The sequence below is a fragment of the Procambarus clarkii genome, chromosome 46 (genome assembly GCF_040958095.1).
Source record: "Procambarus clarkii isolate CNS0578487 chromosome 46, FALCON_Pclarkii_2.0, whole genome shotgun sequence".
In the NCBI taxonomy this organism is placed as follows: Eukaryota; Metazoa; Arthropoda; class Malacostraca; order Decapoda; family Cambaridae; genus Procambarus; species Procambarus clarkii.
In genome coordinates, this window is record NC_091195.1 from 34307645 (window position 1) to 34320453 (window position 12809).

General features: G+C 39.8%; 1 protein-coding gene across 2 annotated transcripts in view; it reads right to left on the minus strand.

The window, feature by feature from the left end:
- Positions 1-12809, minus strand: part of LOC123770538 (UDP-glycosyltransferase UGT5) — a 177627-nt gene that overhangs the window by 34786 nt on the left and 130032 nt on the right. For both annotated transcript variants that reach the window (XM_045762547.2, XM_045762546.2), the window contains one exon: positions 398-617. In XM_045762547.2, the coding sequence (XP_045618503.2) occupies positions 398-617 (220 nt within the window). The remainder of the gene's footprint in view (positions 1-397; positions 618-12809) is intronic.

The following is a 12809-nucleotide window of genomic DNA, read 5'->3' on the forward strand; positions in this document are numbered from 1 at the left end:
GAGTAGTGAAAAGGATATAAATTTAATATACAATGCTGTTAGGCTCAGGGCGATGGCATTTGGCCTAATTGGCATCATATGGGAGAGAGAGTAAAGATTGTAACAAAGGCGTAAGCCACCAACGTGCACACACAGATGATAATCAACATATCATAACAATCACATTCACCAATTAAGTAACAGAGTTTACAAGGAACTAATGAGAACAGATTTTTTCAATGGTCAAGGTAAAATCCATTTCAGGCACATACACCAATTATATCCTTATTTGCATCATACATATAAAACCCAGGCAATACTTGTTTAAATCGTCATATGATGATAGTCGCATTATCATGCGAATAACCTTATAACGATGACAGCTGCCTAATGGTTTAGACAAATGAAAATGTAATACCTGGTGTCATCCATAACATGGAAGATATTCTGGCGAAGGAGGTCATAGGTGAGGTCATCCCAGGCCAAGGACCGTCCCCAGCCTTCGTTTTGGGCTTGTCTCATGTTATGATGTTGATCAACGAAGACGGGGATACCCAGGATAGGTATAGCATGGTAGGTGGCCTCCTGAGTACTTAAAAGACCACCATGAGTGATGAACAGTCGCAGGCGAGGGTCCCCTGTAAGGGTACAAACAGTAACAGATCACAGTGACTGATGGACATTGTCAGGAAAGGTAACAATGTAACTATTCATAGAAAGTAATCACACTAACGTGACTGCATCAATGAGAAAATCCATAAGAGCCGTGATGAGGGTTCGAACCTATGAGGTGGGTGTGCTCTAATAGTCTAGTCTATATTATGACGCATTGCTTATGTATATATATATATATATATATATATATATATATATATATATATATATATATATATATATATATATATATATATATATATATATATATATATATATATATATATATATATATATATATATATATATATTGTGACGATAATCTCTTTCAAGAGAGATTGAGCCTGCTCTTCCCTCCAAAGTACGTCACCTCAACAGATAAAATAGAAGATATATCCAACAAGTATCTCCAAAACGTTTTGCCCAGAGAGCAAAACGTATCCAGCACCGGCGCACCTGCTCGCCCCCGCCACCGTTAACCGGCAAACTGCTTGTCCATCGCCTGCCTGTCGCTGATTGGCTGGTGTTCAGTCGCACCTGCCCCACCACCCTCTTCCACAAGTTGATGTCTGGGCTACAGCGACCTAGGGAAGGCAGAATATCTCAGTGCTCCACACAGTTGACACGTCTCATTGGTAGACAAAGCCTTGGCTTACGTGTACTAAGGGAGGTGGCAGCGTGAAGCCAATATTCCTGCACTATTATTCATTTTGCTATTATTCACTTGTCTTAACGTAACTTTTCATTTGCCAGTGATTATTCTTATTATTTTGTTTGTTGATTTGTCGGTTACATTTTTTACTCAATTTTATTCATGTCTTGCTTTTCTAACGTAATTAAAATTCATTGTTAAATTTACTTGTGTTTTGTGTGTCTTCCCATTACCTTACCACAGACGAAAGTTCCAGCTTTTCTCATTTTCTTTTCTTTATGTGACGAGGCCATGCCCCTAGCTTTTGAAACAGCCGAACACCAACGCGTTACCGTCACAATATATATATATATATATATATATATATATATATATATATATATATATATATATATATATATATATATATATATATATATATATATATATATATATATATTTATATATATATATATATATATATATATATATATATATATATATATATATATATATATATATATATATATATATATATATAACAGCCAATTATTGCACAACTATATTCTACCCACCTCAAGACTCCGCTCCAATATAGAAGCATCAAGAAATATGGACCAATAGGCTTTCTACAAACACTTCTATTCAATACCCATTGTTTCTGTTCTGTCTTGTGTTGATACTTTTAATACCCTATTAATATCCCCTCATGTTCTGTCTTGTGTTAATGCCACGTCACTATATGCCACATCATCCCTCCCACCTCACTCAAATGTAGATATAATAGCAGAGATACGTAAGTTCTAATCAGTTGTGTATTTGTGAAGTCTTTGAAAATGTAATAAGTTTTACGAAACGCGCCCGTGTCGCGTCAGACTAGAAATAAAAATGAATTTTGGAGAAGTGATTTTTGATTTACCTCCAACAGTGAAGCGTAATGTACGAAAGATTGAGAAAATTCGTGTTAGAATTATTAATCTTACTTTTTCGGTCATATTTAATAATATATATATATATATATATATATATATATATATATATATATATATATATATATATATATAAATATATATATAAATATATATATATAAATATATATATATATATAAATATATATATATATATATATATATATATATATATATATATATATATATATATATATATATATATATATATATGTCGTACCTAGTAGCCAGAACGCACTTCTCAGCCAACTATGCAAGGCCCAATTTGCCTAATAAGCAAAGTTTTCATGAATTAATTGTTTTCGACTACCTAACCTACCTAACCTAACCTAACCTAACCTAACTTTTTCGGCTACCTAACCTAACCTATAAAGATAGGTTAGGTTAGGTTAGGTAGGGTTGGTTAGGTTCGGTCATATATCTACGTTAATTTTAACTCCAATAAAAAAAATTGACCTCATACATAATGAAATGGGTAGCTTTATCATTTCATAAGAAAAAATTTAGAGAAAATATATTAATTCAGGAAAACTTGGCTTATTAGGCAAATCGGGCCTTGCATAGTAGGCTGAGGAGTGCGTTCTGGCTACTAGGTACGACATATATATATATATATATATATATATATATATATATATATATATATGCGAACAAGCCTGAATGGTCCCCAGGACTATATGCGAATGAAAACTCACACCCCAGAAGTGACTCGAACCCATACTCCCAGAAGCAACGCAACTGGTAACTACAGGGCGCCTTAATCCGCTTGACCATCACGGCCGTCAAAAGGAAGTGATAGCCGAGGCTATTTGAGCCACTTCCCCGACGGCAACTCGGATGGTAATCTTGGGCATAGCATTTCACCAAATCACCTCATTCTTTGGGGCACACGTGAGGAACACAAATGCGAACAAGCCTGAATGGATATAGTTCGCATATAGTCCTGGGGACCATTCAGGCTTGTTCGCATTTGTGTTCCTCACGTGTGCCCCAAAGAATGAGGTGATTTGGTGAAATGCTATGCCCAAGATTACCATCCGAGTTGCCGTCGGGGAAGTGGCTCAAATAGCCTCGGCTATCACTTCCTTTTGACGGCCGTGATGGTCAAGCGGATTAAGGCGCCCTGTAGTTACCAGTTGCGTTGCTTCTGGGAGTATGGGTTCGAGTCACTTCTGGGGTGTGAGTTTTCATTCATATATATATATATATATATATATATATATATATATATATATATATATATATATATATATATATATATATATATATATGTCGTACCTAGTAGCCATAACGCACTTCTCAGCCTACTATGCAAGGCCCCATTTGCCTAATAAGCCAAGTTTTCATGAATTAATTGTTTTTCGACTACCTAACCTACCTAACCTAACCTAACCTAACTTTTTCGGCTACCTAACCTAACCTAACCTATAAAGATAGGTTAGGTTAGGTTAGGTAGGGTTGGTTAGGTTCGGTCATATATCTACTCTAATTTTATCTCCAATAAAAAAACAATTGACCTCATACATAATGAAATGGGTAGCTTTATCATTTCATAAGAAAAAAATTTGAGAAAATATATTAATTCAGGAAAACTTGGCTTAATAGGCAAATTGGGCCGCGCATAGTAGGCTGAGAAGTGAGTTCTGGCTACTAGGTACGACATATATATATATATATATATATATATATATATATATATATATATATATATATATATATATATATATATATATATATATATACGTTCATTTCGTTCATATATATATATATATATATATATATATATATGTCGTACCTAGTAGCCAGAACTCACTTCTCAGCCTACTATGCAAGGCCCGATTTGCCTAATAAGCCAAGTTTTCATGAATTAATGTTTTTTCGTCTACCTAACCTACCTAACCTAACCTAACCTAGCTTTTTTTGGCTACCTAACCTAACCTTACCTATATATGTAGGTTAGGTTAGGTTAGGTAGGGTTGGTTAGGTTCGGTCATATATCTACGTTAATTTTAACTCCAATAAAAAAAAATTGACCTCATACATAGTGAAAAGGGTAGCTTTATCATTTCATAAGAAAAAAATTATAGTAAATATATTAATTCAGGAAAACTTGGCTTATTAGGCAAATCGGGCCTTGAATAGTAGGCTGAGAAGTGAGTTCTGGCTACTAGGTACGACATATATATATATATATATATATATATATATATATATATATATATATAACGTTCATTTCGTTCATATATATATGTCGTACCTAGTAGCCAGAACTAACTTCTCAGCTTACTATGCAAGGCCCGATTTGCCTAATAAGCCAAGTTTTCCTAAATCAATATATTTTCTCTATTTTTTTTTCTTATGAAATGATAAAGCTACCCATTTCAATATGTATGAGGTCAATTTTTTTTTATTTGAGTTAAAATTAACGTAGATATATGACCGAACCTAACCAACCCTACCTAACCTAACCTAACCTATCTTTATAGGTTAGGTTAGGTTAGGTAGCCGAAAAAGTTAGGTTAGGTTAGGTTAGGTAGGTTAGGTTGTCGAAAAACAATTAATTCATGAAAACTTGGCTTATTAGGCAAATCGGGCCTTGCATAGTAGGCTGAGAAGTGAGTTCTGGCTACTAGGTACGACATATATATATATATATATATATATATATATATATATATATATATATATATATATATATATATATATATATATATATATATATATATATATATATATATAACGTTCATCGAAGCAGCCAGACAATGGGACACCATTGCACACCCTCAACCCCGACCACAAGTCCCAAAAGACCACAAGCAGGCCCACTGGGATAGCCCCATAATGGAAAAGACTGTCACAGCAATGATTGACAACGCTGATGCTGAAAACAAAGCCCGCCTCCTAGCGGTAACAGCACCCCACGCCGGGGATTTCTTATTTGCTGTGCCCAATGCAGCCCTGGGAACTCGCCTCAGTCATGACGCTCTCCGCATTGGAGTTGCCCTTCGCCTTGCCGCCCCCATCCTCACCGAACATAGGTGCATCTGCGGAACTGCGATGGCAGACCAATATGGTCGTCATGGTCTGGTATGTCGTAAATCACAGGGTAAAATTGCAAGACATGAAGAAGTCAACGACATCATCAAGAGGAGCCTCGCCACAGCCCGCTGCCCGGCACAAAGAGAACCACACTTATCCAGACCTAACGACCCTCAGAAGCGCCCTGATGGGGTCACCTTGCTACCTTGGAAGGATGGTAAGCAAGTGGTATGGGACTACACGTGCGCTGCCACACTGGCCAGTACCTACCTCCACTACAGCACACATGAAAGCAGTGGTGCTGCTTCTTTCAGGGAATCGCAGAAAATTATTAAATACAGAGGTCTAGCACACTGCTACAGCTTTGTTCCGATCGGCTTGGAGACCCTCGGTTCGTGGGGAAAATGTGCATTGAAGTTCCTGAAGGAATTGGGGGACAAATTGATCAGCGCTACAAAAGACCAGAGAGCAAAAAGTTTCTTGTTCCAGCGCCTCAGTGTTGCGATTCAGAGGGGAAATGCCTGTTGCGTCTTGGGCACTAGTCCAACTTCAGAGGAATTCGAAGAAGTGTTTGACTTGCAACAACGATCGAACCCGTCTGTGACATTCATCAATGTTTCCCATTGTTGTGTTTTTCAAGAGATCCATAACCTTTAAGCACCTTTTTGCATTATTATTTTTGTATCAACCTATGTATATCTTGTAACCATCAAATGCATAATAAAGCACAAAAAAAAGGAAGGGGGTGGTAGGAGAAAGGCTCACAGAAACTGTATTGGAGGGGATCTAAACATTCCCTCTAATGCGTTATGCGTGGTTTCTTCCGAGGCTATGGGTCCCCCTTCTTCCAGCTAGAGGTGGTATATGTATATATATATATATTATATATATATATATATATATATATATATATATATATATATATATATATATATATATATATATATATATATATGTCGTACCTAGTAGCCAGAACGCACTTCTCAGCCTACTATGCAAGGCCCGATTTGCCTAATAAGCCAAGTTTTACTGAATTAATATATTTTCTCTAATTTTTTTCTTATGAAATGATAAAGCTACCCATTTCATTATGTATGAGGTCAATTTTTTTTATTGGAGTTACCTTGCACCACCAGACACACCGGCTCCCGCCCACCGTCAAACCAGCAAACTACTCATTCTCCGCCAGCCTGTTCCTGATTGGCAGGTGTGTCGCCGCACCTGCACTCACGCCACTACCTGAGTCGACGTCTGGGCCAGCACACGCCGTACTCCTCAGAATATCTCTGTGCTCTTTGGAGTTGACATCTCTCTCTAGTAGACAAAGCTCTGGCTGTCTTGTACTAAGGGATGTGGCAGCTTAAAGCCGGTATTCTCAGCACCTGATTTGATTTACTATTACTTGCACTTTATTGTCTTAGAGTAAATTTTTACTGCCATTAATTATTCATGTTGTTTTGTTTGTTGACTTGTTTTGAATTTTACGTAAGCCAAGAGATTGTCTTTATTCATATCTTGTTTTCTAGAGTAATTAAAATTTCATTGTTTATACTTTGTGTTTTGTGTGTCTTCCCATTACCTTACTTACCACAGACAAACGGGCAAACGATCTTCTTTTTTTTCTGTAATGTGACGAGGCCCTGCCCCCAGCTATTGAAACAGCCGAACATCAACACTCCAACACTTTACCGTCACATTTCATGGGGGCCTGTCCACGGAGCTTCACTCAGGTACTGGTACCAGATCGTAAATTTGTGGTAAGCGTACTTGGCTTTGGTAAAGTAGCTTTTCACTATTTTCAATATTCAATTTTATTTTCATATGGTGCTGTGTGTATTGTGCATTCAGAGAGTAGCATATGGTGAGTGTGAGACAACTTTGGATTACGTGGTGCCTGGAGGCCTCAGTCATTCTCTTAATTGGTCATCTCTCCCTCCGTGTTATTACTCGTGTTTACCATCTTTTGTCCCTAGGATATTTCTCATATTTTCGGCAGATCATCATATTGGTACCCTAGTACTGTGGTCTGTCCCCGGGTCAAGAGCACCTAATCTTCTGCAATCCGACGGTTGGAGGATAAAGAGGGCCATAGTTCCTCTCGCATGAACTTTAGTTGCTGAATTGGGACCTCAGCAGCAGTTCTCGTCACCAGTTGACACCTCGCACCCCTACACGTCGGTCAGAGATGATGATATTTACATTGGTAGGGAATTAGCCTTCTTTTTCAGAGCACAAAAGTTCGCTAATTCTGTAAGTATCATATTTCATTTCAGTGGGAAAAACTTGCTTATGTCCTATAGAGACTCGGCAAGGTATGCCTACATTCTTGGACTACCTAATTCACTTTTGAGGCAATTAACTGTTTCATTTGTTTTAGAAACTCAGTTTCGCTTATTTAGTTGGATTTTCTTGCCCTTATCCTCTTACATTGAGTACCGGGTACAAGATTTCCTGCGACCTTGATTTATTAATCATTTATCATCTTGAAATTAACATTAATTGTTAACGATTCCACAGGACAGGTACCAGTTGCCACGTTGTCCTATTTCTGCCATTCACCATATCACAACAGTATATTCGTTGTGCATTTATTTGCTAATTTCACCATGTTTCGTCTCCAAGCTTTCCGTGCAGATCCAGCAGGTGAAATAGGACCTTAAGTCGTGCCAAGAGGACTGAATTACAAACTCTTGCACATGAGTATCAACTAGAAATTCCCTACCAAGCCAACAAAAATGAACTACATAACCTGTTACTGGATCATCTCTTAGAGAAAGGTAAGATAGACTCTGAAACTCACGAAACTTACTTTATTGCAGATAAACCTGATTTGGCAACGATGAAACTCAAACTAGAGCTTTCCAAGATCGAACGAGAACAGCAAAGGGAAGCAGCTGCCATACGAAAGGAAGAAAAAGAACGAGAAGCTGCCCTGGCAAAAGAAGCTCTACAAATGAAGAAAGAAGAACAGGAACGTGAAATCGCCCTCAAGGACGTGAGATTGCAATACTCCCTGAACGTGAGCGAATACAGCTTGAAACAAAACAACGCCACCTGGAGATGCAACGCGAGCATGACAAACAACAAGTAGCTCTGGCTATGGAATGTCGTCAACAAGAATTCGCTTTGGAGACTACACGCCTCCCTCAACGCCAGCAAGCTACCGACAGTCTTCCTGTAAGTTTCAATATCTCACATGCAAGTAAGTTAATGCCACATTCGTAGAGACAGAAGTTGATGCATTTTTCACCACCTTTGAGACCCTTGCTAATCAACCTAGCAGGCCTGCCGACCACTGGGCAACCCTTCTCAGAGTACATCTTACAGGTAGAGCTGCAGTTACACTCAGTACTTTGGCGTCTGAGAATGACTACCAGACTCTGAAATAAGCAGTGTTGGACGCCTACCTTCTCTCCACCGAAAGCTATCGAAGAAAATTCCGTGACTACCTGAAGGCAAGTACCACTACCTTTCTCGAATTTGCTAATACCAAAAGGAGATATTTTATGAAATGGCTGGAAGCAGCACATATCTCTACTTTTGCAGAACTCGTCAACCTCATGCTAGTTGAAGAATTCTTGAGGCGTGTACCGCCTCCTGTCCGTTTATATTTAGCAGATAAAGAAGAGACCGACTACCTAAAGTGTGCTAAGTCGGCTGACACTTACAGCCTCATCCACCGGCTGACACCCGAACCACCTTCCAGTAAGAAGTCTTGGTACAGTTACGAGAAAGTGAGTACCGATCAAGCTGGCTCGCAATTGTACTGTAAGTATTGTAGACTCTATGGACATACCATAGATAAATGTGGTAAGTCTCAATACAAAGGAAATACTGAATCAACTAAACCCAAACAGACTCCTCCTAAGTCCAGTAAGCCTGTGATGAATGTTGGTGTTCATGTTAATGATCTTTCTCTTTTCAGTAAACACCTGTATACTGGAACTGTCTCTACCAACGGCTCAAATCCGGAGGGACGTTTCAAACTGAAGATCTTGAGGGACACAGCGGCTCTTCAATCAATTATTTTGAAATCAGCTATTTCCAATATCGCCTACACCGGAGAAACCGTCTTCATCACTGACCTCACTGCTACCACTCCTCATCCTCTCGCTAGAATCCACCTGGATTGTCCCTTCGTGACCGGAGAAGTCCAAGTCGCCATCAGGGAAAAGCCTTTTCCCATGCCTGGAGTGCAACTTCTCCTGGGCAACGACTTGGCAGAAGACCTGCAACCGACCAACCTGATCGTCATGGACAAACCCCAGGTGTGTACCTCTGTAATGGATAATCCCATCTTTGAGTATGTTCCAGCAAAGGTTCAAGAGAGTGATGAAATTTCTCCTCCGGTTTTAGTGACCACCCGTGCACAAGCTGCACGACCACAGCCAGCTGACTCTACTGCTACCGCTGTCTCTCAAGACCCTCAGAAACTACCCCCGAATCTGACCAAGTTGGAGTTCCGAAAGTTACAGAGGGAAGATCTTACCTTGACACCATTATTTTTCCAGGCTGAGACTCAACCTGACAGTATTCCTGGGTTCTTCCTAGAGAACGAGTTGATCTACCGCAGATATAGACCCAGTAAACTGAAGGAGGAGGACGATTGGGCCAACGTCGAACAACTAGTGATTCCTGCCAGCCTGCGGCCCACTATTCTACACCCTGCCCACGGAGCACTCTCACACTACGGATTTAACAAGACCTACCACGGAATCCGTCAAGACTACTACTGGCCAGGTATGGTAAATAACGTCAAACAGTACGTCAAACAGTGTCATACATGTCAGATGGCAGGTAAACCGAACATCTCTATCCCCAGAGCACCACTGACTCCCATACAGGTGCCTGCGGAACCTTTCCACAGACTTATTATAGACTGTGTTGGTCCTTTACCTCGGACCAGTTCTGGTAACGCCTATATACTAACCATCCTGTGTCCTACCACCAGATTCCCCATAGCAGTTCCAGTAAAGAACATTACGGCTGCTACGGTTGTGAAACACTTATTGAAGATCTTCACCCAGTATGGATTTCCAAGAGAGGTTCAGCGCGACTGTGGCACCAACTTCACCAGTGATCTCTTCAAGAGGACACTGGAAGAGTTCAACATCACACAGGTAATGTCCAGCCCCTATCATCCTGCTTCACAGGGTTCTCTTGAGCGAAGTCATCAGATTATTAAAGCACTCCTGAAGAAGTTTTGCAATGAAACCTCTAAGGATTGGGATAAGCAAATTGATTTGATAATGTGCATCTTTAGAAGTCTTCCCAATGAGTCTCTAGGAGTATCTCCTTATGAGATGTTCTACGGACGTAAGTGCCGTACTCCTCTCAAAGCTTTCAAAGACTCTCTACGTGATGCCACCTTCAGTGAGCGTCAGAATGTGCCCCAGTTTCTTCAAAACCTACAACACATTCTAGAGAGGGTGCATAACTTTGCCAAGGATAATCTATTGAAAGCACAGGAGAGGATGAAGACTCATTACGACCAGAACAGCAAAGTAAGGAAATTTAAACCGAGAGACTTCGTGCTTGCCTATTTCCTTATCCCAGGTTCTCCTTTGCAAAACAAGTTTTCAGGACCCTACCGCATCAAGGAGTGCAGAAACAACCACAACTACGCTCTAGAGACTCCAGATAGGCGGCGGAAGACCCAGTTGTGCCACGTCAACCTCCTGAAGCTATATAACGGTACTCCTCCCACTGTATTGACAACATATTCTTCCTTTAAAGGTCCATACATCCACAGTGAGACCTTCCCTGCTTCTCCTCCCGAAAGCACTGACACTGAGTCAGCGCTTTCCAATTCGGAAATCCTAACTGATCCTCATAACCATTTTAAAGACCATAATAGTGCTCCGTTACCATCTTCTAATCCTATTCTCGCCTCGCCAGATATCACCAAGCCTTTCATCCTTCATGTCGACGCCAGTGGTACCGGCATCGGGGGTGTCCTGACGCAGCAACGAGGCGAGGAGGTTCTACCTGTCAGCTACTACAGCTACAAGTTGAAACCCCACCAAAGGAACTACAGCACTATCGAGAAGGAGCTACTCTCCATCGTCCTGAATCTCCAGCACTTTGCTCCATTCCTACAAGGTGCCAGGTCTACCAACATCTACTCAGACCACAATCCTCTCCGCTTCTTACATCAAGCCCAATTCAATAACCAACGTCTTCTACGATGGGCTTTATATCTGCAAGATTTCAACCTGGAGATCTGCTATATCAAGGGTTCTGACAACATCATAGCCGACGCCCTCTCCAGAGTCTATGAAGTAGAAGCAACTCCAACTATCACTCTACCACATGAAGACGTAACTTCTTCCAGAACCGCAGGCTTCGGGTGAGAGTTGTGACGATAATCTCTTTCAAGAGAGATTGAGCCTGCTCTTCCCTACAAAATTTACGTCATTCAAGTACAAGATACTATATTGAAGATACGTCCACTAGTATCGCCAAACGTTTTGCCCCAAGGAAGCAAAGCGTACCTTGCACCACCAGACACACCAGCTCCCGCCTGCCGTCAAACCAGCAAACTACTCATTCTCTGCCAGCCTGTTCCTGATTGGCTGGTGTGTTGCCGCACCTGCACTCACGCCACTACCTGAGTTGACGTCTGGGCCAGCACACGCCGTACTCCTCAGAATATCTCTGTGCTCCTTGGAGTTGACATCTCTCTCTAGTAGACAAAGCTCTGACTGTCGTGTACTAAGGAAGGTGGCAGCTTAAAGTCAGTATTCTCAGCACCTGATTTGATTTACTATTACTTGCACTTTATTGTCTTAGAGTAAATTTTTACTGCCATTAATTATTCATGTTGTTTTGTTTGTTGACTTGTTTTGAATTTTACGTAAGCCAAGAGATTGTCTTTATTCATATCTTGTTTTCTAGAGTAATTAAAATTTCATTGTTTATACTTTGTGTTTTGTGTGTCTTCCCATTACCTTACCACAGACAAACGGGCAAACGATCTTCTTTTTTTCTGTAATGTGACGAGGCCCTGCCCCCAGCTATTGAAACAGCCGAACATCAACACTCCAACACTTTACCGTCACAATATATATATATATATATATATATATATATATATATATATATGTGTGTGTGTGTGTTGTACCTAGTAGCCAGAGAGCACTACTCGGCCTACTGTGCAAGGCCCGATCTGCCTAATAAGCCAAGTTTTCCTGAATTTATGTATTTTTCAATTTTTTTCTTATGAAACGATAAAGCTATTCATTTCATTAGGTATGAATTAATTTGTTTAATTTGAGTTAAAACTAACGAAGAATATATGACAGAACCTAACCAACCCTAAATAACTTAACCTAACTTATCTTAATCTAACCTGAACTAACTCAACTAAGGGGGCATATCGATGTAAAATTAACAGTGGTTCAATTTGCTTATAAATTTTTTTCTGAAATGGTTATAGAAATGGCTGCAGCTGGTCCAAGTTTCATCATCACACCCTAAACAGAAAAGGAGATAAAAAATAAACAACGAATTATGCAACGAATTTTCAAATAGTTTCA